General features: G+C 49.6%; 1 protein-coding gene across 1 annotated transcript in view; it reads right to left on the reverse strand.

Moving 5' to 3' along the window:
• Positions 1–26,397, reverse strand: part of GHR (growth hormone receptor) — a 217,585-nt gene that overhangs the window by 25,900 nt on the left and 165,288 nt on the right. The window contains exon 4 of the mRNA XM_028529502.2: positions 1,100–1,278. Within this exon, the coding sequence (XP_028385303.2) occupies positions 1,100–1,278 (179 nt within the window). The remainder of the gene's footprint in view (positions 1–1,099; positions 1,279–26,397) is intronic.

The following is a 26,397-nucleotide window of genomic DNA, read 5'->3' on the forward strand; positions in this document are numbered from 1 at the left end:
CAGGCCTTCCCTGGGGTTTGGGGAGAAAAGAGGAGATGATACTGTGTGTAAGCCCCAAACTTTAAAAAAGCACACAGGTTCAACATCTAAGTAAAGACATGGAAGTAATGTCAGGTAAAATAAAAGACTCGGGTGGTGATGATACTAAGAGATCTTGGCTTCACTCTTCCCCTGTTATATTGAAAGACTAAAATTGGTAAAAATGGATAGAAAAGTGTCATAGTCCGTTATTGAATTATTTAATTTAACAGGAATGCAGTCTATTTTCTATGTAGAAACCAAACTGAGTCTTTTAAAACATATACCTTTTCAATGCATGCTTGTCTCTCGAGCACCCCCTACTGGCGACCTGGCCTGCAACCCTGGCATGTGCCCTGACTGGGAATCGAACTGGAAAACATACCTCTTTTCAAAAAACCCCTATAACTTCCCACTACAGACAAAGGGAAATTCAAAGCCCACCCATGGCCTACAGACCCATCACAGTCGGGTCTGACTGACTCCCCACCCCTTCTCACAGCATGGCCCCCGTGCCGCCCTGCACCATCGCGAGGGCCGCCTGTTCTCCACAACCTGCAGTGTCGGCCTCAGGGCCTTTGCACGCGCACCTTTCTCAGATACCCCCGGGGCCTCTCGCAGTTCACACTGTCTCTGCTCTAAGGTACCACGTGAGAGAGGCCTCCCATGACCTCCTCACGTAGAATATCACCAAACTCCCTGTACACACTCACACACACACTCATGCATATTCACACACACATGCACTCAGACTTCCACACGCTGACCCTCACACACTTTCATGCACACACATGGATTCACACAGAGTGCTGACACACTATCCTCTTTCCGGCTTAACTTTTCTTAATAAACCATATTACCCGCTGACATTTTAAGTTTTAATTTTTTAATGTCTGTCTTCCCTCATTGAAGATGACTCGCCATGAGACCAGGGACCTCATCTTTTTGTAATCGCCGCTGTATCTCAATGTCTAAAATAGTACCCAGCACATAGCAGGGGCTTCCTTAATAGTTTTTGAATGAAGCAATGAATGAACCCACTTGGGCCATCGATTCCTACCGCTGCACGGGACTAGCACACCTCAGCCAGAAGGTCCAGGAGATAAAGACCAGAAAGGCAGGGGCCGCACCTTCTAATGTAGAACAGCTGCGTGAGTCCTGGGCTCTCGAAGCCTCGATGGCCCCCATCTGTCCAGTGGCACGAAAAAGTCTCTAGTTCGGGTGAACGGCACTTGGTGAGTTGAGGCTTTCCAGAAGAATCTGCAGAGAATACAGGGAAAAGGCAAGGCGTGAGATCCGGAGGGTAACATACGGCCTTCATGAGACTCACAGTTGAAGTGCTAGAGAAAAATCATTTGCTCTGGAAATGCTGTTTTCCTAAATCACAGTTTCAGAGCTTGTGGCTGGCTGGTCAGTTATTGCCCCGCCAGCCCTCGATTCCAGGGACAAGGCGTTTTGTCTTGATCTCAAACATCATTCTTTAGGGCCTGTTTAAGGAACCAGAGCTGGGGCGTGAGGATTTGGGAGCAGGTTGTTTACCTGGAACGTGACCCCAGGACCTAGAAATGAGGGTCAGGGGTAGGGGAAGGGGAGGGAGAACAGTCAGTAACGTGTGTGAGGTTCAGCTGGTTATCACGGTGGCCCCCTGGGGCCCAGCCCCACAGAAGCCCCTCTGAGGTCCTGCGTAGAGTGTGCCTTGTCTACTAACTCCAGTCGCCCGCTAGCTGAAGGATGCCCTGGAGGTAGGTATCAATGCCCATGAGCTTTTGGGCTGCACCTGCACGTGGGCTAAGTCCTCACCTGACTTCTGAGAAACCGAGGCAGGCATCTGCAGTGTGCCTGGCCAGGTGCAATGGTGACCACTGCCCACCACGGATGGCTGCATTGACAGCAGGTGGGCCACGGGGATGTGGCGTGAGGACCACAGCACCCACGGCAGCACCTCTTCTCTTTTTTACACATTTTTAAATAAAAAGCCACTTATGTTTGCGTTCTTTTACAAGATTCAGCCGGTAAACTCATCAAATAGATATTGACACTAAACAATGATGCATACATTTGCGTCGATTCTATTTTGGGAAGTGGGAAATGCCTCCTACAGGTTATGGTGTCAGCCCAGACTCGCTGCATCTCTGATTTCTGCAGCTGTGGGCGTGCGGGAGACAAGTCCGGGGCAGACCCCTTTGTGTATGTCAAGTTCACCCACAGCCATCTTGGTAATGGTGAGGGGAGCGGGGGGAGGAGGGGGGGGGAGGGCTGGGCGGGAGGGAGGGAGGGGAGAGGGCAGAGAGAGGGAGAGAGAGGGAGGGAGCGAGAGTGTAGGCATTGGAGGAGAGAAGCATGGAGCGAGGATAGCGTCTAGAGCATCTCGGCTATTAGCTCGCTATCTGATCTATCTCTTTCTTTCTCTGTTCTCTTTCTCTCTCCCTCCCTCTCTCTCTCTCTCTCTCTCTCTCTTTCTTTCTTTCCTCCTTATCTGAGTAATCTTCAGTTCAACTGTAAACTTAATATATTTGTTTTCTGACCTAAAACTCTCATTCTTGGGCACTAGGGAGGCTCTCCATCTTCAAGTCTGTCTATAAATACTTCAAAACTCGATTTAAAAATAGTATACAAACAAACACTTAGAAGGTCCTGACTCCAAGTTCCGGGTACATATCTGGTGTTCTGAACCAAAACATGGCTCTTTTTCCTCTGTCAACAAACTCCTAAGGAATGCAAAGTTACAAGCCTTCTAAACAAACCCATCATTCAGCCATCCACCCAGCAAAGGCTTATTAAAACTTCCACATGGTGCCAGGTCCGCTCTGAGAACAGCGCAGGGAGCGAACCGGATGCTGTCCCGGTCCTGGGGGAGCTTCCGTTCCAGAGGGGGCTGGGGGAGGGGGGATCCCAGGCAGGGCCACCGAGACGACCAGCTGGGGAATGGGCCCTTCTTCCTTCCACCCACAGCCAGGCTGACGCCGAGAAGAAGCTCAGGCTCGGGAAGCGTGTGCTGGTGTTGGACACTGACTTCCCTGCCTCGTCTGCCCACAACACACGCATCTGCAGGGAACCCGGGGCTGCAGATGGGTCCTGTGCCCTGGGAGCACGCACTGAGAGTGGCAGAATCACTTTCTTAATAAAATTCCACGGTCATACTGTTGCAGAAATATTCCTCTTCCTGTAGGAACCAAGGCATGTATGAGAGTTTGGGACACGGGTGGAGGCTGCCTTGGTACCAGGCGCAGACAGGCAGCCCCGTCTGGGTGGTCAGCACAGAGGGACGCCTCCCAGAACCCACCGGGCGGCAGCTGGCGTGTGCTCGTACAGGTGGGTACACGGGTACGGTGGAGACCCTGCGTGCTTCATTAGGCAGCCCCGATCATGCACAGAGGGCCTGGAGAAGTTCCTTTTTTTAATTAGCGGAAGCCCTGACAGTGCTATTTTTTTTGGTTCTTCCAGAAAATCAGTGATTAGCAAAACACATTGAAACCACAACGATTTTAAGGCCTGCAGGTTTGGGGAGAGAGAACATGTCACGTTCTAATGGTCCTTCCACACAGAAAGCCGGAAGAGAACGTGCTCAGAGGGGAAGGGGCCGGGGGGCTGGGGGGCCGAGGTGGGGGGACTGAGCAGTGCAGACGGGCACCTACAGAACAGTCACGGGGGTGCACGGCGCAGCCTGGGAAACGGAGTCAGTGCTGGTGTTGTGATGACTGCGTGTGGTGCCGGGTGGGGCCCGGAAGAATCGGGGGGACACTTTCTAAAGTATTTGAGTGTCTAACCTCTGGGCTGTACCCCTCAAACTAATACAAAATAATACTGAATGTCAACGGGAATTGAAAAATAAAATTAAGAGAAAGCAAAAGAGAAAGTAGCCCGCATTATAAATGGAGAGATTGGTGTGGGAGTCCTGCCTCTGACCCTCTCTGGCCTGGGGCTTCCCGAAGCCGCTGGTCAGCACAGAAGGAAGAAGAGGAGCAGGTGAAGGGGGCGGGGAAGGTGGGAGGAAAGGCTGATCGTCTCCAGAGCCCCAGTGGAGGTGGAGCGAGGGGGCACCAGCAGCCACCTGCCCCCCCGAGGGCAGACTCTTGGGCCATCTGCTGTCTGTCAGCAGCCCTGCGCACCTGAGGTCCCCCCGAGCAGGCGAGGGGCTCGAAGGGAAAACCTCACCCTCCGACCACAGCGGGACTCAGCGCCAGCAGCTGAGCGTGCAGTGGACGAACGATGAGGAAAGGCAGAACACAAAACAATAATCCTTACCACGATTAAGAATTACATCGTGTAAAGACACCCTAGGAGAAACAGTTTTAGAGAATAAACGAACTCGAAACGTGAGTTTAATCCTCGACGAGGAAAGAACGGATGAGACCAGACCGGAGTATGGGGTGACAGGTGCGTGAGAATGCAAGGGGGGGGGGGGCTGTTTGGTGGGTCAGGGTTCTGCTAGGACGTCTGCGCGCGCAGCCACTCGCGCCGGGGCCGGTTTGGAGGAGCAGCCCCAGCAGGCGCAGGCGCAGTCGCCCGGCGGGCACCAGGTGGTTCCTGCGCGCCAAGCGAAGGCGAGGAAGCGCTCGCTGCAGGTGGAAACGGCGTCCCTGGGACCTGGTGGGAAGGGCTTCCTGAAGACCGCACAAGCGCACGGGCCCAGCCCAGGGCGGAGGAACCGCTCTGTGCCCCCCACAAACGATAAGCAAGAAGCGGTGATCCTGGAGGTCGGTCCACTTCGCCTGCTCAGGCTTCGCCTGAAAACTCTGGGTGGCTGAGCAGCCCCGATGTACCAGCGAGTGAAAAGCACCTTTGTACGCAGCCCCTGCAATTGGGTAAAGCAACTGCATAGTATAGACCAGAACATTCGGGACCCTGGAAGGTTTGGTGGGAGAAAACGGGAAAAGGTAAGTCGGCTGTGACGGAGAGAGGTCCCTGCACGCCGCACAGCTGACTTTCCGAGTCCCCTTCTCAGGCAACGAGGAGATGGAAGGGGGAGGACAAGGCAGCAAGAGCGGCTGAGACTTCTGGAGCGCCTGACCCCACGCCAGGCGCTGTCCGCACCTTGTACGTATTAACTCCGTTAACTCGCGCAACCGCGGAACGAGGCAGGCACCGGGATTCTCGCCACCGTAGAGACGGGGACCCTGAGGGACAGAAGGACAACAGCTTGCCTGAGGTCGCCGGGGCGCAAAGAGGCAGAGCCCCGAGGCCGGCGGGGCAGCCTGCCTCCGAGCCGCATCTCAGCTGCCGCACCAGTAACTTTCAGACTCTCCCGGCTGGAAAGCGCCGCCCGGGGAGAACCCACAGCCCGGCCGCGAGCATGCGTTCAACGATGTGATGTATCTACAAACTATCTCAAAACACACTGACTCTTAACACCTGCAGTGAACTGTGACCTGTTGCGGTTTCCAAGGGATGCTGCTCACAACCCGGGGAACGGAGCTGCTGACGGGTCACCGTGTTTGGTCTGAAAAACATCGCGCCCGAAGCTCTCCCGCCTGCCGGGAAGCTGACGATGGCACACGCAGCACCCTCCACGCGCGGCAGGAACACGGCCCACGCCTGGCACAGGTTACGCACGAGATGATCAACAGCACCGGGTTTTCCATGTAACCGAAACTCACTCTTGAAATTATTTTTCCCAGTATATATTTTAAGATTTTTTTTTCAAAGAGAGAGAGAGAAAGAAACATCAATGTATGGTAGCCTCTCGTGTGGCCCCCACTGGGGACCCGGCCTGCAACCCAGGCATGTGTCCTGACTGGGAATCGAACCTGCGACCCTTTGGTTCACAGCCCACGCTCAATCCACTGAGCTACGCCAGCCAGGGCAAGAATTTTTAAAATCACTAAAAAACTCTGTCCAACATCAGATGACCTTTTTGATGGCTCTGCCTACGGACCAGGGGTGGTTGGTTATGTGGGATTACGTGGAGGCGCGCACAGGGCAGCCGGGGGAGGCTGGCCTCTTCTTGCCCCTACGCTAGGTAGCTTCTCTGCCCTGCCAGTGACATTCATGCTCTCGTTTCAGCTTCAATTAATTCACAAGTAGTCCCTTCCCTGGAATGACACAACTTATTAAAAATAATAACAGTTCTTCATCTGGAGAGTCGCCCTGACAACAGATGACAGTGACCGGGAGATAACCTGGGAACACCGGGCAGTGACCGGGCGCACAGACTCTGGGACCAGACTCCTGGTTCCAACCCCGCCGCCATCGCTCACAAGTTGTGTAACCTTGGCCCGCACACGCGACCCCTCCAGTTTCCTTACCTGTAAAACGGGGGCAATAATAGTGCCTCACAGGGCTGTTGGGAAGAGTCCGTGAGCCAGTCACGGAGGCGAAGCTCTTAGGGCAGTGCCTCGTGCAGAGGACGCATCACGGAAGCGTTTGCTGCTGTTGCCCTCCTCCCAGCCGGCTGCGATGGCCCATGAATGACTTATTACCTGTCGCTACTCAGGAAGTGCAATCGAGGGAGGTGGCCAAATCCGTCCTCATTCCCCTCGTCTACAATGGTAAGTTCATGGGTGCAGGCTGGGCCACCTGAAGTGCAGGAGGTAGGGTCTGGCGAGCCACGCCCTCCCTGTGCCGAGTGACTCTCTGCGGCTGTGCTCCAGAGGGTCCCAGCCCTCAACAGCTAAGCTCTAGATAACCGGGGGATGCTGCTCTCTCACTGTGTGTTGGTGTTAAAAGGTAAAGAGTCCCAAGCCAAGATCTTTCCTGTGGTTCCCGAGAGACAGAAAAGAACATCGCATGTCGATAAAGGCGTACACGGGAGGAGATGGAGTAACTCGGGCAGATGCTGCGCCCTGCCAGGTTCTCTGGGACATTCAGAAGGCTGCTTGATGCTGTTCCTGGTCACCTGGCACTGAGGCATCGCAGCAGGAGCTGTGCAGGCCTCGTGGCCTTGATCTTTTCCAAAAAAGCATGCTAAAGGGGAAGAGCGCTGAGTCGGACCCTGAGTTCTGGTTCCCTCACTAACAGTCCATCCTACCGTTTCAGCCAGAGCGAAAAAAGCTGACACAAAAACCCAGATCCCCCCATCTCCTCTCCTCCTTGTCTGTCTAAACATTTTTCCCACCGATCAAAGAAAAACACCTTCAATTTTTTAGTCTTTTGGGTTTTTTTTTAGAGACTTTCACATCTTACATTCCCTGTTTCCATTGATCAAGAGGCCTTTGTGCAGCACCTGTTAGGGGCGAGACCCTTTGGGCGCCGTGGGAAGTACAGAAACCACGTGACAGGTGGACGCTGCCTTTGAGGAGCTGTAATCTAGTCCAGCAGATGACACGCATGCCCATGACAGGCGGCCGACAGTGGCTAGCAGTTCACTTAAAGGTAAATGCTGCCCTGGCTGGCGTAGCTCAGTGGATTGAATGCGGGCTGCGAACCAAAGCATCGCAGGTTCGATTCTCAGTCAGGTCACATGCCTGGGTTGCAGGCCATGGCCCCCAGCAACCGCACATTGATGTCTCTCTCTCTCTCTCCCTCCCTTCCCTCTCTAAAAATAAATAAATAAAACCTAAAAAAAAAGTATTGGGTTGCCCAAAAAGTTCATTAAGAAAATGGTAAATGCTTTAGGAAATCAGAAGACACAGCGATGCAAGAGCTGAGGGTGGAGAGACAGATGAAGGTTTCACGGAGGAGTGAGGACAGGTGATGAACTTGACCCGGTTTCCTGCGATGGAATCACTGCTGACAGTCATTCCCCAAATGCCCTGTGGGCCACATCTGTTCCCCAGGTGAGGCTTACTCTCCCTCAGAGCCTGCTGAGTCAGAACGTGCATCCTCACGGGATCACCGGTGATCCGCATGCGCAGACACGGGCACCAGGACCTGACCGGCGAGAAGGGCTCTTTCTGACTGGACCAGTCGCCCTCAGCTCCGGGTGCTCGTTAGAGTCTCCTGGGGATCTGGGACCAACCACAGTACCTTCCAGAGACCTCATTTCATGAGACAGGACAATGCCTTACACAGTGCTATAGGTTAATTATGTCTTTAAAAAGTAACATGATTCTCAACATATTGGGCAAAAAAAAAAGAAAGACTACTGTGATGCCTGGAACTTTTTAAAATGCCCTTGGGGGCTCTAGTATGCAACAGGACTAAGGATCTCCGAATTAGAACAATGAGCTCCTGTTAGATTAGGACAATGGATCCTTAAGCAAACAGCACATTGAAAGGCCCCACAAATGCTGAGTCCTGTGAAAAACACACCAAATAAGGACTAGCCAGTTGCAGCACTGGATCTTGCAGGGGGTGTGTGGGGGGGGGGGAATGGACCAACCCCCGTACAGAGAGGGTGCTGAGTGTGTCTGCATTGGTTCGGGGGGGAGCAGTATGGTGGGCGGCACTGGCCCCTCTGGCGGGAGATCTTCCCGGGGTCTCCCCAGGAAAGGCCAGCCTTAGCTCTCACCTGTGTGGAACAGAAACACAGGTTCACAGCCGCGTGTCATGAGTTCTAAAGTTGCAAGTTCAAGTGTACACGGCGGTGAGAGCTCGGCGGCCTTCCCTGTGGGAGTCACGGCTGTTAGTGTGAGCTTCTTCGCCGTAGATCCCGGGAGCAGGGCCATCTCCAAGCCCCAGGATGGCCCTGGGTCGGTCCCCACAGCAGACCAGCCGCGGCTGCCTTTGTGGGAAGCCAACAACCTCTCCACAGAACACGTCCTGCTGGTCCCTGCCGACGCTCTCCGGCCACAAGTCTCCTAAGCTCTCAGGGTTCCCATTTATTCGTTCTTTCTGGAGCTCACTGTTGTTGTTGTTTTGGTCTCTTAAGGTCTAGCCTGAAGAGTCACATACTTATGTATTTAAGAAAATTTTTTAAATTGTTGTTTAGCTACAGTTGTCCCCATTTTCCTCCCATTACTCTCCTGTGTCCTACCCACCCCACCCCCCACGTTCAATCCCACCCCACCCCCACCCCCGCCGTTGTCTTTGGCCATGGGCCCTTTATACAGGTTCCTTGACTTGACCTTCCCCTTCTTTCCCCCCATTATCCCCCTCCCCTCCCCGCTCTGGTCACTGTCAGTTTGTTCTTCATTTCCATGTTGGAGCTCGTTGTTGGAGAGATCCGTGTGTTTTGCAGAGATGCTTCTTGCATCTCTGGTGCTGTGCAGCATCACCTAGGATCTTGTGAAAATGCACACGCAGTAGGTAGGGCCTGGGATTTTGCACTTTGGATGAGCTCCGGGTGGTGCTGCTGCGGCCACTGGTGCCTGCGTCCCGGGCGGCAGGAATTTAGGTCTGTGCTGCCGGACCAGTGAGTGGCCCTGAGCCGCCCGTGCGCACGAAGCACTTGGAAGGGGGCTTGTGGGAGCAAGGAGCTGACTGTTTCATTCGTTCGATTTTAATTAGTTTAAATTCAGATTTACACATGAAAACAGTGCAAACATTTTCCCTTAAGGATAACCTCACACGTCGTTTCAGGAGGTCTATGTTTCACTACTGAAAATTCAGTGTCCCAGTCGAGATGTACTATAAAAGTAAAACACACACTGGATTTTGAAGAGCAAAAAACTAATGTGAAAAGTCTTATTAATAATGTTTTATGAGATTGATTACATGTTGAAAGGACAATATTTGAGATATATTGGGCTAAGAAAGGTATATTACAATGAATTCTATGTTTTATTTTTTACTTTGTAACATAGCTACTAAAAATTTTAAACTGCATATGTAGATCACATCAAATTTCTATTTGACAGTGTTGGCCTATTCATTTTTTTACTAAATTTATTGGCAGGACATTGGTTAATAAGGTCTTATACGTTTCAAGTATATATATTTCCATGATATATGATCTGTGTATTATGTTGTGTGCTCAACACCCAAGTGAAATCATCTCCCATCACGATGGATGTGGTCCCCTTCACCCCGTGCTACCCTCCGCCCCCTTTCCCTCTGGTAACCACCATATCATTGTCTGTGTTTATGACTTTCAGTTTTAAATCCCATGTGAGAGTGAAATCACATGGTTCTTAGCTTCTTCAGACTTATTTTGCTGAGCATAATAGTCTTGTTTATGTAAAGCAAGTAGGAAAAGCACCCTAATTATCAGAACCATACACATTTCCTAAATGAAAATGCCAGGTCCCCTCATGAACATGAGAAACTAACAGCAGTCCCTGCCTCTGTGTATGTTTCAGTCTGGTAGGGAAATAAGATTCACACATATGAAATGACTTGAACATGAAACACTTTGGGATAGGCAGACCAGCATGAGTTACAACGGACCTAGAATACTTCATCAAGAAGTCCTCATATGAAATGGAGAGACAAAACAATGGGAGTGCAGTTTAGGAGGTTGATCGTTCATAGCAGGTCCCATACTTCTAAACTTGCCACTGTGAGTTAAGGAAGAAGTTGAATGCATGTTGGTGAGTGTCCACTTTCCCACCCGTGGACAACACTCCACTAGAGAACTCCCAAGAGAAGAGAGAATACAATCACAGTCCACATTTGCCCCTCCCTCATCCCAGTCAGGACGTCTGCTCACTTCCAGCCACAGCCAAGAGAGAGATAAACACAAAGAGTTAGCGAAGCAACATTTATTTCAGGCATAAAAGAGGATTCTGGGAATACCTCTTTGGCAATTTCGAAGAGGGAATAGTTCGCCATATTTTGCCATGTATGTACACCCATGCTCTTGTGCATGGTGTACACGGATCCCCATTATTGTAACCATGGCATGTAATCATTACATCCATGTGTAATGCATATCCTCATTTTTCACTTAAAAATTTGGGCGAAAACGTGCACATTATACACGGCAAAATACAGTATATGCAGTCATACACTCTTAGACCTGGAAGAGACCTGGCTAGTCACCTAGGTCCACTGTTTCATTTTACAGATGAAGGAAATTATGTCTAAAGAAAAGAAGCGAACTGCCCAACACAGCTGACATGAAGAAGCCAGGTTATGCATTCTGCTGCCTCCAGAAAGTGAAATCACCGCTAACCTTGGGTGGCCTGTTGATGATTATGTATTTACTTCAGATCTACTGACCTCTAAGGCCCCACCGCATTTCCAAGTGTCATGTTTATAGAGTGAACCAAGTTTGATCCTGACCCCTAGATTCTACAGTATGATGGCCACGTTCAGGGTCCCGGGGTGAGCAAAGCAGGCCTCTGATTGGGCATTCCAAAAACTTATAATAAACCAACATGAAGAACTGTTTTGAGTGCTAGCATTCAACCATATCACGAGTTCAGATTTCTATGCATAATCAACCCATTGATTACACTAGATGGCAGCAAATAGGTATCTAGGTATACGATCCGTTAACGAGGAAATTGAAGACAAAGTGAAACCACACAGATGGTCTCTAAGTTTGCCTGAATAAAGTGAATACTTCCACGAGTATTAAGTTTTTGCATGCTCTCAAAGATTCCTGAAGAAGTCTTGGTTCTTCTCATATGTTTTTATAGAGTTTCCTTCCTCTACAGAGCAGGGTGTCAAAAATGGTGGTGGACTACCACAAGGTTGAATTGTACAACTGCTGACTCTTCGGCAGGCAGAGCAACACTCTATGTCTTTCCAGAACCTTTTTCCTGGCCACAGGAGGCTTATCAGAGGATGGGGGGCGTGCAGGAGCGAAGTGAGGAGACAAGTCCGGGAGGAGGTGCTGCAGGATGGGACATCAGGATCCGCAAGCCAGAAAACACTGTTAACAAGAGCAGGTTGTGGACACTGGCCACAGAGGTATTTTAAACTAAGATCGGAGGCTCCATGACCATCGATAGGACCTACCATTATCTGGGGTACTGTCTTCAACACGGACCACGCAAGAGGATCCACTGGGGAATGAAGAGGGAACACTAAAACTTTATATGTGTCGCTATCTCAACTAGGAAGGAAACTGAGGTTTACTTAACACTCACTACTGAACATGCAGAACCACATGGAACCTTCACTTGGCCTGTGGATCAGAGCCACGGTTCGCATCTGGGAGCAGAGGAGTTCTGCAGGGAGAGTTGGGGGGCGGGGCACAGCTTTGAGGGGTAGTTAGTAGTCTTGTACCTTCACTCATCTCTTCATTTAGCACGTTCAAGCACTTTCACAGATTCTACGTGGCTGATGTCACGGGTAAACATATACTGATGTCATGGTGGTCTAATGAACCATGATGTAACAAGCAAGTGGTTTAAAAGAGGTCACGTAAAGAAATCTCATATTTAAGGTGATTCCACTGTAAGCCCAAGTCAACAATAAGGAACGGCTGAGCTGACCCTTTCCTTACTCCTAGAACAATAAGGTTTTGGCAAAGCTGATAGGAAGCTGACTTCCAAAATGGGAAGTGATCCTAAAGACTCTTTGAAATATAGATCGACACCAGCTGCAACTACTAGTCATCTTCTTCACCTCTAACGTGGAGTACATTTGCCCTTTTCTAATATGAGACTGAGATCATAATTACAACCATATATCGAAATAAATGCAACACAGATCCCACCTTCGAACTGTGTTTCATAAACTGTGGACTTTCCGTAAATGCTGGACATTAATGGGGACCTCCCCTCCAACAAAAGAAGTAAACTTCTGCAAGGACACTGCCGGAAGTATTCTGTTCTATCGCACATTGAAATGAAAATATTTTATAAAATTGCTTGGCTCAACTTTATCAAGACTTTAAAATTTGTAGTTTTGTATGTTTTAGAATGCACAAAATATGTCAGAGCATTGTACATTTATATACTTTACAAGTACGTAAACATACACATTGTGTGCTCAAAAACGTTCTTATTAACAATGGACATAAAGTCCAAACTTTCATGGCCATGAGCGAATCCCTTTACAGGGGGTTGTAAAATGATGAAAGTGTAAAATGAGTCAGGGGGGCCCAACGCTACTACTGGGCTTAGAATCCCAAATCCTCATTATTCAGACTCTGTTCGTTTCCTTCTACATATCCTGATTTTATCCTTCCTCCTGAGGACCAACTTACCAGGGACGCATTTAGACCCACACACCCAGGGCACAGACCTGGGCTCCTTATGCCTTCATAACTCATTCTCCAAGTGCCTTCATCCTTAAAGGACTGCTCTGTTGGAAGCACAAGCCAGGGTGAAAGGAATGTTAAAGTGGAGGCATTGCCCGTCAGATCAAATGCAATTATGTGCAAAGGAAGGACTCGGATGTCGGAGCAGAAAGGTACTACAGGGTAAGAGAAGTGCTTATTCATGTCATTAAATCCTTTCCAGTGAACACTCACAAGCAGGAGTATTACTAAAAATGTGCCTCTCTGTTTTGAACCAGAGAATAAGGAATTGTACCAGAGAATAAGGAATGGCTTCAAAATGAAAGGTTGACGTAGGTCTGAAGAAAACAGCCTGGCATTTGCGAGAGGCCAAGGGGAGTCCCCCCACCACCCCAGGTCAGGGGTTTCCATGGCCCTGATGGTCGGTCATCCTCTATGTCGGCTCCCTTTTCTTTGCAGAGCTTGGCTGAGAGGCCATCATCGCTGGTTGCACGCACTCTACTACAGAAGCCACCTGCCCTTTGTAGTGGCCCGCGTTCCCAGAGTGTGGTCCTGGGCTGTGCTCTGCCCACTCCAGGACAACCCGGGAGCTGGACCAATCCATGTCCCTGGGGGACCTGCCAATTCGGTTCTCTGGGAGCGGCTCAGGAATCGCTGTTTCTGATTCCCCTAGTGCATTGGTATACTTCTGGGTCTCAGCTCTCAGGAAGAACACGCTGTCTGGTCATCCAGAAAAGGAGAAGAGAGAAGATCAGAGGTTCTCGTGCTGGCCTGCGGTCATCAGGGGCTCACATTGGAAAGACAGTTGTGAACTCCAGGAAGATGCAAGACAACTTCTGGTTCACAAAGGAAATCAGACACTCGGATTGAATACATTTAAGAAGAGATTGTACATCTTCATCTTGAAGAGGACAACTTGTTTTGGGTCTTTTGGGACATGGCTTTGCCTACGTGGGGAGCAGGGCAAGGGTGCAGATTCCACGAACACTGCATGCAACCGTGTTCCAGAAACACATAACAGTTAACGCTCCAGGCGGCCACAGAAGGCAGTATCATCCCTATTTGGTAGATGGGGAATAAAAGACTCTAAAGAGGTCAAAGGTCTAATCTAAGTTCATTCTGCTGCTAAGAGGCAGAAGGAAGATTTGTACCAGATCTCTGAAATTCACAACCAGGGCATTTCGAGCCGCCCTTCTGGTTCAGAAATTCAAGGTAGCCCTGGAGACCAGATGAGCGAAAAAGTAAAAGCACAGAGGAAGCAGGAAAGAAGAGGGGATGGCGAGAGCATCGGGCCAAAAGGAAACAGGCAGGCATTCCTTTTGAGCATTTAGCAGAACTACAGTCGCCATAACCGAGGGGAGTCAAGGAATCTTTCTATACTGATGATTTAGTGCTCCTGAAGTTGTGGGTCAACAGACAGGAAATACTCATTTGGTTCGCCAGAACACAGAGTTCCTGTCTTCAGACAGATTTTATGGGGGTGTCAGCAGCGACAAGTGCTCAGGTCAGCTGTTGCGCTCCACATCCCCCATGGAGGCGGATTCACATCCTCCGGGAGCAAGGGCTCAGCACCGATTCGAGAAGCAGCCACTCTCAATGAGGAGCCAGAGCCGCCGCTTCCTATAGCAACCGAGACTCTCTGGAGGGGGGCACCTCGTGCTGCTGGGATTATTAATGCCACTTTATTGATGGGCTGGAACGGGTCTTAACACCGAGCAGCATGGCCATTGTCCACGGAGCCCACGGAGCCAGCCGCAGTGTGTTTGTTACCATGCCCACGATGCAATCTCACCAGCTCTGGTTTTTCCCCTCTGTCTCGCATCAGTGTTTTTTGATGAACCAGCAGGCTATGGCTGGACAAACCAGGGTTTAGAACAAGACAGGGGGTGGGGGGCGGGGCGGGTGGAAGGAGCTGAGCCTTTGCAGCCATTGCACCGTGAGTTTGAACGATGGCTTGTTTGACTCCAGAAACGCAACACATTTTCTTGTAGCCTGGGTTTCCTCCAACTTTATGAAATAAGAATGGTAAGCGTAATCTCACTCAATTACTGGGAGATAAACTTTAAAAAGTGCCTTTTGAATAGAAGTTTACCAACTCTCACTCAGGAAACCTGGCTACCATCACTCACTAACAAAAGTTGATGTATTGATGATGATAACAAGATCTAACACTTATTGGGTACTTTATCTGCCAGGCCCTGTTCTCAAAGCTCTGGGTGTTTTATCTCATTCGGTTCTTTCAACAAGTAGTGTGGCATGGATGTGGCAGAACCCCTCGGCAAAATGGGAAATCTTTGGCCTGGAGATGGGAAGTGCCACGCATAGGAAGTCCTCTTTCAAAGCCCCCACTGTCTGCATCTTGATAATGCTGCTTCCCACGATTCCACAGGAAGAGGTACATCCAGAAGGTCAGAAGAGGCAGCACGGCACAGCAGTAACGAGGACGGGCGTGAGCCAGGATGCCTGGGTTGGAGTCAGGCTCTGCTGGGTGCTGGGAGCAAGTCCCTTACTCTCCCGGCCTAAGTCTCCTCGTCTGTTAAATGAGGATAACGGTACCGACCACGCAGAACGGCTATGCAGACTACTCATGGTTGAACCTATGTGAAGGGCTTAGACTAGGACACGGTGAACAAGACGCAAATATTATGATGATGATAAAGTACTTCCAGGTGGTGAGTCTGATGATGCACATCTTCAACACTGGGAATGAAAACCACCTTTCCTTCTCGCTTCTTTCCATGATTCCAAAACTTCCTTGCAATGCTGCCTCCAGTAACAATGTTGTGAGTGTTTTATGAAATCTCGTATCTGATGACGAAGGAACACAATCCATTGTGGCCTCTCTGTGACGTGAGCAGTACTCCGGCCTTGTGAGGTCGGTGACATCACACGGTAAGAAGAAGAAATAGAAACACGGCCTTGGGAAGTCGGCCCCAAACAGAGCAGAGACCCCGCCGGCCACCCCGCCCCTCCACACGCAGACGGCACTTCTGGAAACTCACTCTGTGGAAGTGTCAGCACTTCTCAAGACCGTGTGAAAGAGCGGCATTTAAAGACTAAGTTTTATTTTTCAAGGTCAAAACCTCCAGTGAAGAATTGAAGTCTGAAGGTTGTCACAACTGTCTAGGATACGACATCCAGCACTGTCACCGCATTTGCTGGGTCCAGGCGCGCTAGGGTCTGTGCAGCATTTTACCGGCAAATGGCTTGCAAGTACAGTCCTTGCAGCAGGGAGTTTACCAGCTTTTAATTTTGAAACCACAAATTTTGGTTTATGATTTGTAATTTTAAAGTTGCGTATCAGCCCAGTTCTACAAATCATCCAAAAGAAAGTATCAACAAAAATAAACACAAGTGAAGGACGCCCCCAAATAGTTTAGTATCGAGCTCATTAACAGGAACCTAGTCAACGAAACAAACAAACAAGCAAAACATAACCACAGGCACTGAAATTGAGAACAGGCTGACAGTGACCAGAAGGGAGAGAGGAGGGAATTTCAGGGGAAGGGGGGAAGGGTTTGCAGGAACAAATATAAAGGACACATGGACAATAACAAGGAGAGGGGTGGAGATGGGAGGGAAGAAAGGAGGGCTGGGGGGGTGGGCTGGGATGGGGGTAAAAGGCAGAAAACTGTACTTGAACAACAATTAAAATAAAATTAATTTACAAACAGAATGACAGAATTTAAAACAACGTCTTTTCTTGTGTATTTCTGTGGCTGTTTTTTTTTATGCTATTACAAATGTCCCCCATTTTCCACCCCTGTGCCCCCTTCTCCCCTGGCTCATTGTCTTACACCAAGAGTTTAATTCAAGAGGGAGGCAAATATCCTACCAGGTTGGAAACCGCATTTCAAAACCACTTGCGCCGGGACGTGATGCTAAAGTTGAGAACACAGCCGAAGTTCCACCAGACGAAATCAGCTCATACGACTTTTCCCTTTTAATATAAAAACTACCATCCCCTGGCTGGTGTAGCTCAGTAGATTGAGCGCGGGCTGCGAACCAAAGCATCACAGGTTCAATTCCCAGTCAGGGCACATGCCTGGGTTGCAGGCCACGGCCCCCAGCAACTGCACATTGATGTTTCTCTCCCTCTCTCTTTCTATCTCCCTTCCCTCTCTAAAAAATAAATAAAATCTTAAAAAAAAACACAACAACTACCATCCATCTTCTCGATGAATGTAATCAGTCTGGAAAAAATATTTGAGCGCGCAAACTTACTGCATTGATGCACTAGGGGGCGCCAGTGGAAATGGGGGAGAGGAGAGGGGAGAGACCGAACACTCTAAGCAGTGAGTCTTGCTCCTTTCTCCTTGCTCTGGGACATACTGTGACCCCGCTGAGGGTGTCAGAAGCCCGTCTCTTGGCCCACGTGTGTCTCAGAACTAACTTGGGCCCCTGGCCTGTTCCTACATTCCCCTGCCCACAAAAGGCTGCCCTGCTCTGAAGTCTCTGTTTCGTTCTCAACACTGCACAGGCCACCCACTCAGAACCCAACCAGCCTTGAGAATCTGAGGTTCCCAACACCTTTGGCATCGGCAAGATGCCAGGAAGGCGATGGAGAGCTTAGAGATACGGCTGAGTAGAGACTGGAGGTCCCTCAGGACCCCGCTGCGATAAAACAGGCTTTTCCTCCCCGACGTGAACCAGGCGCACTGACGGGAATGCGTGCGCAGTGGGGGCTTCTTCAGCGCTCAGCCCCAGGAACCCCACCAAGCCTTGTCAACGGGGGTGAAAGTCTTCCAGAGTCATGCTCGGGACTTTTCATACCCAAGCAGGACCCTTTCTGTGAGGCTGGGAGAAATCGAGCGACCACTATTCCCACGACCCCTATTTGACAACTCTGCTTTCTTCCAGCAGGGTCCCCATCGAGCAGCTAAGTGGCGAGTCCAGCTGGTTCTGATGCGGAGCTATAACCACATAAAACCTCCTTGGAGTTCATGCCTTGTGGCCGCTGGCCCCCATGAATTTACAATGCTTGGGAAGGTGCTCAAGACCAAGGCTCTGTGGCCCACTTATTTGGGGAGTCTGGTTCAGGGTCAAAGGTCAGGCACAATGACAGCAATGGTGTTTCACGGAGCAAGGCTTCCGTATGCTATATATTATTCTTGCAGTCCTTAATCTCACAGATTTTATTTCAATGATTAGTACTTGGTGTGGTCACAGAGTAAGAAAACATAATTTTAATCAGTAAGCCAGCATTCCTATATTTAAGTAACATCATTTTCAAAAGTGAGCAGGTTGAGAGGTTTTAAATAAATTCCAATAAACTGGTGACTGCTCAAAAAGTTGTTTCAAACTCTTCCTCGGGGATTATCTTCAGAGTTTAATTAATTCATGAGCCTCCTAGGAATCTAAATCTTATTACTTTCAGTCCCCAACCAGTCTAATTTAATAATACAGTGAAAATGTTTGGAGCAAATAACTTCATTATCTGGAAACTGGCTGGGGCTGGCACTCTCCTGTCCTCGCTTGCACACGCCCCAGGCCACGGCAGACGCCGGGGGAGCCAGTGTCACGGGAGCACTAGCTGGTGTCGCCGCTGCTCCCTGTAACACTATCCCCAGCAGTCAGTGCAAAGAGCCTCTTGCTTGACTCCGAATAACACCGCGGTGTCGGGAAAACGGGGATAAAGGGCACGCAATACACTGTGAGTACTTCAGGCATGGCGGCCATAACTTCTTCCTTTCCAACCCCTGACCGCCTAAACCATCCCCCTCCCGGGCCACGCAAGACCCTTTCATGCCTGGGACAGGTGCTCAGGAAGTACTCCCCAGTCACCAGGAGGTCGAAGATGGAAGCCCACCTTTCCAGTCTTTCCTCCCAACTGAAACCTACCTTTCCTACAGCAAGGACCTCTGGGTTCTCCCCTGGAGAGCTGGCTACCACCAAAGTGGACAGGATTTTCAAGAGTCTCAGTTTTCTCAGCCTGTCACATGGCTTTGTAACAGTCCAACCGAACCCTTGTATTGGGCTACATTATTTTCAAAATGTCTGCAGAAATCACCCCACTCCATGCCCAGGATAATGGTGTTTGGATTTAATTTTTTAGCCAGCTCTGAGAAATCATATCATCACCTTTAGTTACGCTACATGCAGAGGCTGCTTACCCAGAGTGGGCAATAAGGCCCAGAGAGGGAAATAAGGCCCAGAGAATAGACAGTAATTTTCCAAACGTCTGTTTTCAAGAACCCTTCGAAGAGAACCAGCCTTTTTGGCTTTGCCTCTTGAATGGGGTTTTTATGGTTTCTGTATTACTTTGCAAAATACCCAGGGCCCTTTAATAATTTCCTCTTTTGCTGAATATTTTAACTTTGGTTTTCCCCCCAGATATATTAACTAAGGTCTTTGTTTATTTTAAGTCAATTATTGTTATTACGATTTTACAAATACTCCTATTCCATGTATAAAATTCCAAATTAGTACTCCTTTAAAAATATTCTGAAAGAACTCAGACCTTGGGTTTGCTATATTTATATACTTTTCCCTTGTGTTAATGAAATGTTAACGACTTCCTACACCACATATTTTCAGAGCTGGAGAGAAAGAGGAAGCAACTTCATCTCATGCTCAGTGGAAATTTTCACACAAGCTTACAACGTAGGCAGGAGTTACCCTCGTATACAGATCAGCAGCTTCTTGAGCTCGGAGGTAAGCGACTCGTCCAAAGTCCCACGGCACGCAAGCAGCAGTAGGTACGCAGAGTCCGCGAGGGCGGCTCCTTGCCGTTGCATTTTTCCAATGTCCCTCTCGTTTGAGGGAGATTTTAGGAAAACCAGCGGTGCTCGCAGGCAGAAAGGACTGTCACTACTGATACCAGGAAGAGGAGATAGTATTGGTCAGGTTTAAGAGAAGATCTTACAAGGGCGGCAGGTATCGCGGGATGTTGCGGTGGGTTGCGGACGCCACAAAGCAGGCAAAGGGGAGGCAACCCGAGTCTGCAGGCAGCTTCTGCGCAAGCTGCTGGTCGGGGGCTAGAGCTATTTGTATTCATTTCTATTTCTCCTCGCCTTCCTTAATACTAATAAAAATAAAATAATTACTGCTACTGCTACTACTACTGTACATTAAGAACCATCACAGACCAAGGGAGTGGGGTAAGACAGGAAATCCCAGTTTTCTAGTGTCATTAACAAAGCGGGGAGGTAAGGAGTCTTGGTTTTGAAACTGGGGTTCAAGAGAAGAATAGGCTCAGCCCTGGCTGGCGTAGCTCAGTGGATTGAGTGTGAGCTGGGAACCAAAGTGTCACAGGTTCGATTCCCAGTCAGGGCACATGCCTGGGTTGCAGGCCATAACCCCCAGCAACCACACATTGATGTTTCTCTCTCTCTCTCTCTCTCTTTCTCCCTCCCTTCCCTCTCTAAAAGTAAATAAAATCTTTTTTAAAAAAAGAATACGCTCTAAGACAAGTGAGGCACAGAGATGAAATCGGAAAGACAAACTACCTTCCCTTTCATCCTCCAAAACACATCCACGCACATCCACGTGCACCTGGAAACCCCAGGCCCCACTGGCCACGTCCCTCTTCAAACGGCGCGAGAGTCTGGTTCTGTAGGGAGCTGCTCCGCCGGCCCATTTCACTGCTGGGAGCAGCCCCTAAAATCCTCTCCTTGGAGAACAGACCTCAGACCTCCTTATGATCTACGGAGCCCTGGGACACTTGCAGGGCATGCGCATTTCTCTGCCACACCTCACCTCTGTGCAGGTGAGCGTACACATGCGAACATTCCCACTTTGGGAAAGAAAGAACGCGGGCTTCAGGGGGCCCACGACTCCACACGGCGGAGCGAGGCCAGGCCTCCTGACGACGCTCTTTCTACGCCCCCACATTTCTTGGTGCTAGCAATCTCCGGTCAATAAGTAAAAAAAAAAAAATTTCCAGTTGCAATAAATTTTACACACAGTGAAAACACAAATCCGACTTGACATTCAATGACTGGACACATGCACGCAGTGCCATCCGGGCCCCGATCAAGACGGAGGACACTGTGCTTCACATCTGTGGCAGCAGAGGGTCTAGGACCCACGGGCAAGTCTGAAACGCAGGAAGGAAAGCCGCGTGCAGGGATCTAAACCCTCAGGCCCTTGATGTATCTACGTGAGTTCCTTCTGCCAGGAAGGAAGAGGGGAAAACCAGCCGGGACGCTGTTTTTTTTTTTCCCTAAGCTACCACCTTCTTGTGATCGTATTCGCTCATCCTTCACGCTGACCAGCTTCTCCGATCTGCACTCGCGTTCGTGTCCGTCTCACGGGAACATACGAAAGGCATCAGGGTTTCCCTTCGCTTTTACTTTGGCCCTGGATTTGATTACACTGCTAATACCGTACTACGGAGCTGTGGGCTGCCGTGAGCTAATTAGTCTTATTCATATTGAAAGAGGCCCTTAATCCCATTTTCAACTTTGCACAGTACATCTGAGTGTTTTCGACTTCGACGGTTCTCCGCCGTAACGTTATAATTATACTATCTTCTCATCAGCATCACCCACACACTATAATTACAGTCGGAGCTAAGGCTGTGTTTGTGGTGTACGAAAGGGGCTGGAACCGTTTCACTTCCAGTGACTCATTTACCTTCTCGGGTAAGAGCAGAAATTCATGGTAATGGAAGAGCCGTGGTCTTACGACGCTTATCTGAACAACAATTTCAGATACCAAATAAACCAAAGAAAAAATAAATAAAACCCCCAAACCCCTACATGGGAAAGTATGGGAGGCAAAATTCCCAGTCTGCTTCGCACAATTTTGGGCAATTCCCTGATTTGAATACCTAGGTGGGGCAAGGTAACACAGACTAGCATGCTGACGGCCACTACGGGGTCTCGGCGATGTCCTCGCTTGACCCGACGTGCTGCAGGGCACCCCCAAGCATCTCAAGTCGGCTTGCAGGACTAACACCATGACCATACTTTCTCTCTAGACTGTGAGCCTACAGGATGATGACTCACCCAAGCACAGAGAACTTCTGTCCCGCAGGACCCTTCGTGCCCTTAAGACAGAGTTCATGCACACCCACCGTGGGCCACTTCTAGGGGCCCAACCGTGCTGCAAGGGACCAAGCAGGCATCTCTGTTCCCACGGAACTGAACTCTCGTGCAGGTTAGACCTGTGTTTTGCTCACATACCTCACCCGGTCAGCTGAGGTCTGAAAGCCACTATTGTCCTTAACATATGGGCATGAACCCAGTCTGGCAACGAGAGGAACGGGGGATGAGCGGAGCGTGCCAGGGTCACGTGTGCTGGGTTCACGGACAGTCAGCTACAAGAGAGCACCTGCCGACGTGCTGACCTCGATGGGGCGGACACTCCATTCCCAGCGCACCTCTCGCTCGCTTGCCCAAAGCCCCTGGCTGGAAACGTTTCCTGAAACCTTGGCGTTCTTTGATTTCCCCTGCTCCGTGCAGCGTTAGTGGACCACACCCTTCCACACTACTCACACAGGGTCGAGCTAGCCAGAACCAGAATGCAGTTTCTGGTTTTCCCACAGCAATTCTCTGACTCATGGGTTCTTCCAAGGGCTTGCCCCACCTTTCAGAGCTAGAACTCTGGTCACTAGTGAGGCTGAACTCATGGGTTCCAGTGGGAACGTGGATTGTCTTTACTTGGGGTTCGGGTTGCCCATCTGTTCATGAGGAGTTACTGTATGTTCAGTATGGAATTTGCAAGCACACACAAAAACACAGAGCATGGTTTAATCAACTAGTCCGTGTTCCTCTCCCAGCTTCACTAAGCACCAGCATCTGACCAATCCTGTGCACCTCCCCTACCTACGGTTTTCATCACCTGCTACCAACCATGACTCCTTACTTACGTGTCTCTAATAAAAGAATACCAGTGTCACACCTGACAAATTAATAGTGGTCCCTCAATACCATCCAATGCCCAGTCTGTGCTTGAATTTTCCAAAAATATCTGAACAATGTCTTTTGACCATTTTTTTGTTTTAACCAGAATGCAAACTACACCCCTACACCGTCTCTTCAGTCTGCTCAAAGGCCGGACATTTCCTCTCCTTATTACATCAATTTTTTCTTGGTTGAAGATAATTTCCTTTAGCTTATTGCATTCTTAAAAAGTCATTTAAAATGTTCTTCTATCCCTGTTATTTCCTCTAAACTGGCAGTAAGACCTAGAGGCTTAATTTGATTTGGTTCACCTCTCATGGAAAGGGCCCATTATCGGGCGCCGCGAACTCCCGTGTGAGGGACATGCAATATTGTGTGACGATAACATTGGTCTGGTCCAAAGTGCTGTCAGCCCGATGCACCCGGAACAGAGTGCGAAGAAATGTTGTATCATTCATTGATGATCCTGCCTAAATCCATTATGTCATCAGGGGTTCCAAAGTGATGATTTCTCTAATCCCACCATTTCATCCGCATTTATTGGCTAGACTATGTCTATATAAAGGGCGGGTGGGGGGAAGCAAGCAACTTTTCTTCACCAACTATTCAGTTACCCTGCAATGCAACTCATACAAAAATGCAAGGCAATTGCTTGATTTTATCCTTTAATCTACCCATTTTTAGAATAATGAGTAGATGCCCTAGTAACCTCCAAAGGTGACCATTTTTTTAAAAAGTACCATTATGAACTCACCGATGAATCATGTTTTGATAGCCTTTTTAAGGGGCTAGAATTACAAGAATAGAAATGATGAAATCATTTGCACATTTTTCAGCGATCCCGGCCTGTTTTCAAAGAAAAAGCACATTGCGTAATCTTGGCTACCTTTCCCCTTGTATTCCTTTTTTTCTGTCTTCTCTATCACCAGTCTCCCTCTAGGACAACAGCTGAAGTCAAGACCAGGGACTACGTGGCATCTGAAACTTCGTGTCCTCAGGCCCCTCCTCGGGAAACCCCTGTGGATGTTTAGGGAAGGCTCCGCTCAGACTCAGGGGAGGATCAGTGCACACATCCAAGCCTAACCGTGTGAGCGCCGGGAGACGCGCATGCCCGCAGCCCTGGGCACAGCGGCAGCCGTGCCCCTCGGAACGCCGGGAGCCACGGAGGCCGTCACAGGTGGCCCCGTGGAAAGAAGCTCCCTGGTGCGCTGTGTTCACAAGTCCTGTGATTCCTTTCCCTTTCCCCTGGGGAGTCATAATGCAACCTGAACACATTCGAGACTCCAAAAACGTGTCAGCCTATACCTATAAGAGAAATCCTACTATTAAAAGAGTACATGATCATGCCAAATGACTCATGCAGGCGGTAAATGTTCTAGAAGTTCACAGAAAAAGGCCTGGCACTGAGTTCAATTGAGGAGGGGGAGAAGCTGTTCTTTGGAAAAGTAGGAGGAGTTTGTTCTGATGCTGCACCTTTCAGCAATCTGCACAGCCTCACGTCTCCTATAGCTCAGGGCAGGCTGTTCAGGGGGAAGGGGAAGGAAAGGGAACGGGTTTCTACTAGGTGCCAAGCATGGCGATAAGGATACATGTTTTACCTACTCTTGCCCACCGGCAGCCCCGAGGCAAGGCTGCGAAGCAATGAAGCCACCTCCTGGCTGCCGTCCCCCTTGCCCACCATCCCTTCTTTCTTGCCTGGTGCCCATGTCTCATCTCAGGCCGGCTGGAGTTGGGCAGGCCTGCCAGTCCCTCCCTTCCAGCACCCCCTGCTCTACCTCTGGTCCATACTGATGTGCCAACGACAGCAGAACACGGAAGGAGGGTTCTCAGACAAGGGGCTTCTGGGCTATGACTTCATTTTCACACGTTTTGAAGAGTTAGGTGACAGTGAAAAGACACATCTGTAGCATTCAAATTTATTTTTGAATAGATATAATTTATTTTTATATTTATTCAAATACAAATATATTTGAGTTTTTCTCAACCTGAGCTGTGCCGGCATTCTCTGGAGTCTGTGAGAATTTGATTTCCTTAAAAAAATATATGACGAACATGAGATCTGCTATCCTAGATCCAGCGTCCTTCCCGTCCTCCCAGAAAATAGGAATAAACTTCAACAGGAGCTAAGTTTTGGTAAGCGGGGTGAGAGGAAGTGTAGGCGCTTCCAGCGACCCCGGCTGCCATCACTACTCTTTCAGCAGGAGCAATAGGAGCAGAAGCAGCAGCCGCCAAAATAATAAAAAACACTTATCCCACTCCCAGGCGTGCCCGGGATGTTTCTGGGTGCCTGTCTGCTCCGCACATGCCCCCCCTGAGATCGGTGTTGATATCTGCGTGTACAGATGGGGAGCTCGAAGCTCCTGGCATGTTGGCAGGGTGCTGGGTGCATACATACGACAATCGCGTGTCCGGCCCCCAGACTCCAAAGTCCTGGGCACACAGTGGGTGACTCCGTCTGAAACCGGTGACAGCATTGGTCATAACCACCCCTGTCTGATAGGAACAAACACCCCCGTGACTTCGGTAGGGCCTCCTGCCTTCTTTTCCCCTCAGCTGCTCCCGAGTCGAGGAAACAACTGTTACTCATCTGTGTTGGTCTCAGTTTGGGGGGAGTGCCAGCCTCAAACACCACAAACTCCAAGCCGACGGCTCTCTCCCCACTTCCCTTCTGCCTTGGCCCTCAAGCGATTCCGGACCTCAGTGTGACTCATCTCACAAATATGAAGCTCTCGTTCTGTGTAAGACCCGCCGAAGTTGCGAGAGAGGGAGCAGAGCACAGAAAGACGAGGGGGACTCAGTCACTGCCCTCAACAGAGCTCCTGGTCTAGAAAGGAAGACACCATGTGTACACAAGCCCTTTGAGTTCGGGGCAAAGGGGCACAACAATGTCAAAGGCTTTCGGAGTTCAGGAAAAGAAGAGTCCAGCCCCAGTGAGGATGCTAACCAGGTGTTTCCCGTTTCCCGGCGGGAGCTGCGTGGTGACAGGCGCACGGAGCCACAGGAGCTGATGACGCAAGCACAGGGGGCCGCGCCTGCAAGGATTTGCTTTCACATTGATCCAGATTCGGAGAGGCCGAAACAAATAGTTAAAGGCTGCTTTGCCATGACACACGAAGAGCCAAAAGATAACCTGTGGCCATGGAGACAGGAACACGACTTGAGAATACCTCGGGGATTCACGAAGGCCGAGCATCCGAACCGCAACATCTATTAGGAGGCCGTGAGGTCTCGAGGTCAGGAGCCTTTGATGGCACACAATTCCCTAATCCGAGAGTCTCTGGTCCTTATTCTTGGGCATGAACGCAGTGCATGGAAGACCTACAGATTCGCAACGTTAAGCTTGCCCTCACACTGGAGCCGCTGTTACACTGCCTGTGGCTCTCCCTAAGATAATGTCACGTGACGATGACGAAGCACCTCAGCGCAGCTGCCCAATCCCATTTGTCACCAAGCATTTACGGATGCCCAGCTTTCATCTGATGGAGTACCGTGGAATAATGATAACAATTATGATAAAATGTACCCGTCTGCATTGATTAGAGATACTATCAACCTTACTTTACAGTATAGGAGTTTACT

The sequence above is a fragment of the Phyllostomus discolor genome, chromosome 3 (genome assembly GCF_004126475.2).
Source record: "Phyllostomus discolor isolate MPI-MPIP mPhyDis1 chromosome 3, mPhyDis1.pri.v3, whole genome shotgun sequence".
NCBI classification, from domain to species: domain Eukaryota; kingdom Metazoa; phylum Chordata; class Mammalia; order Chiroptera; family Phyllostomidae; genus Phyllostomus; species Phyllostomus discolor.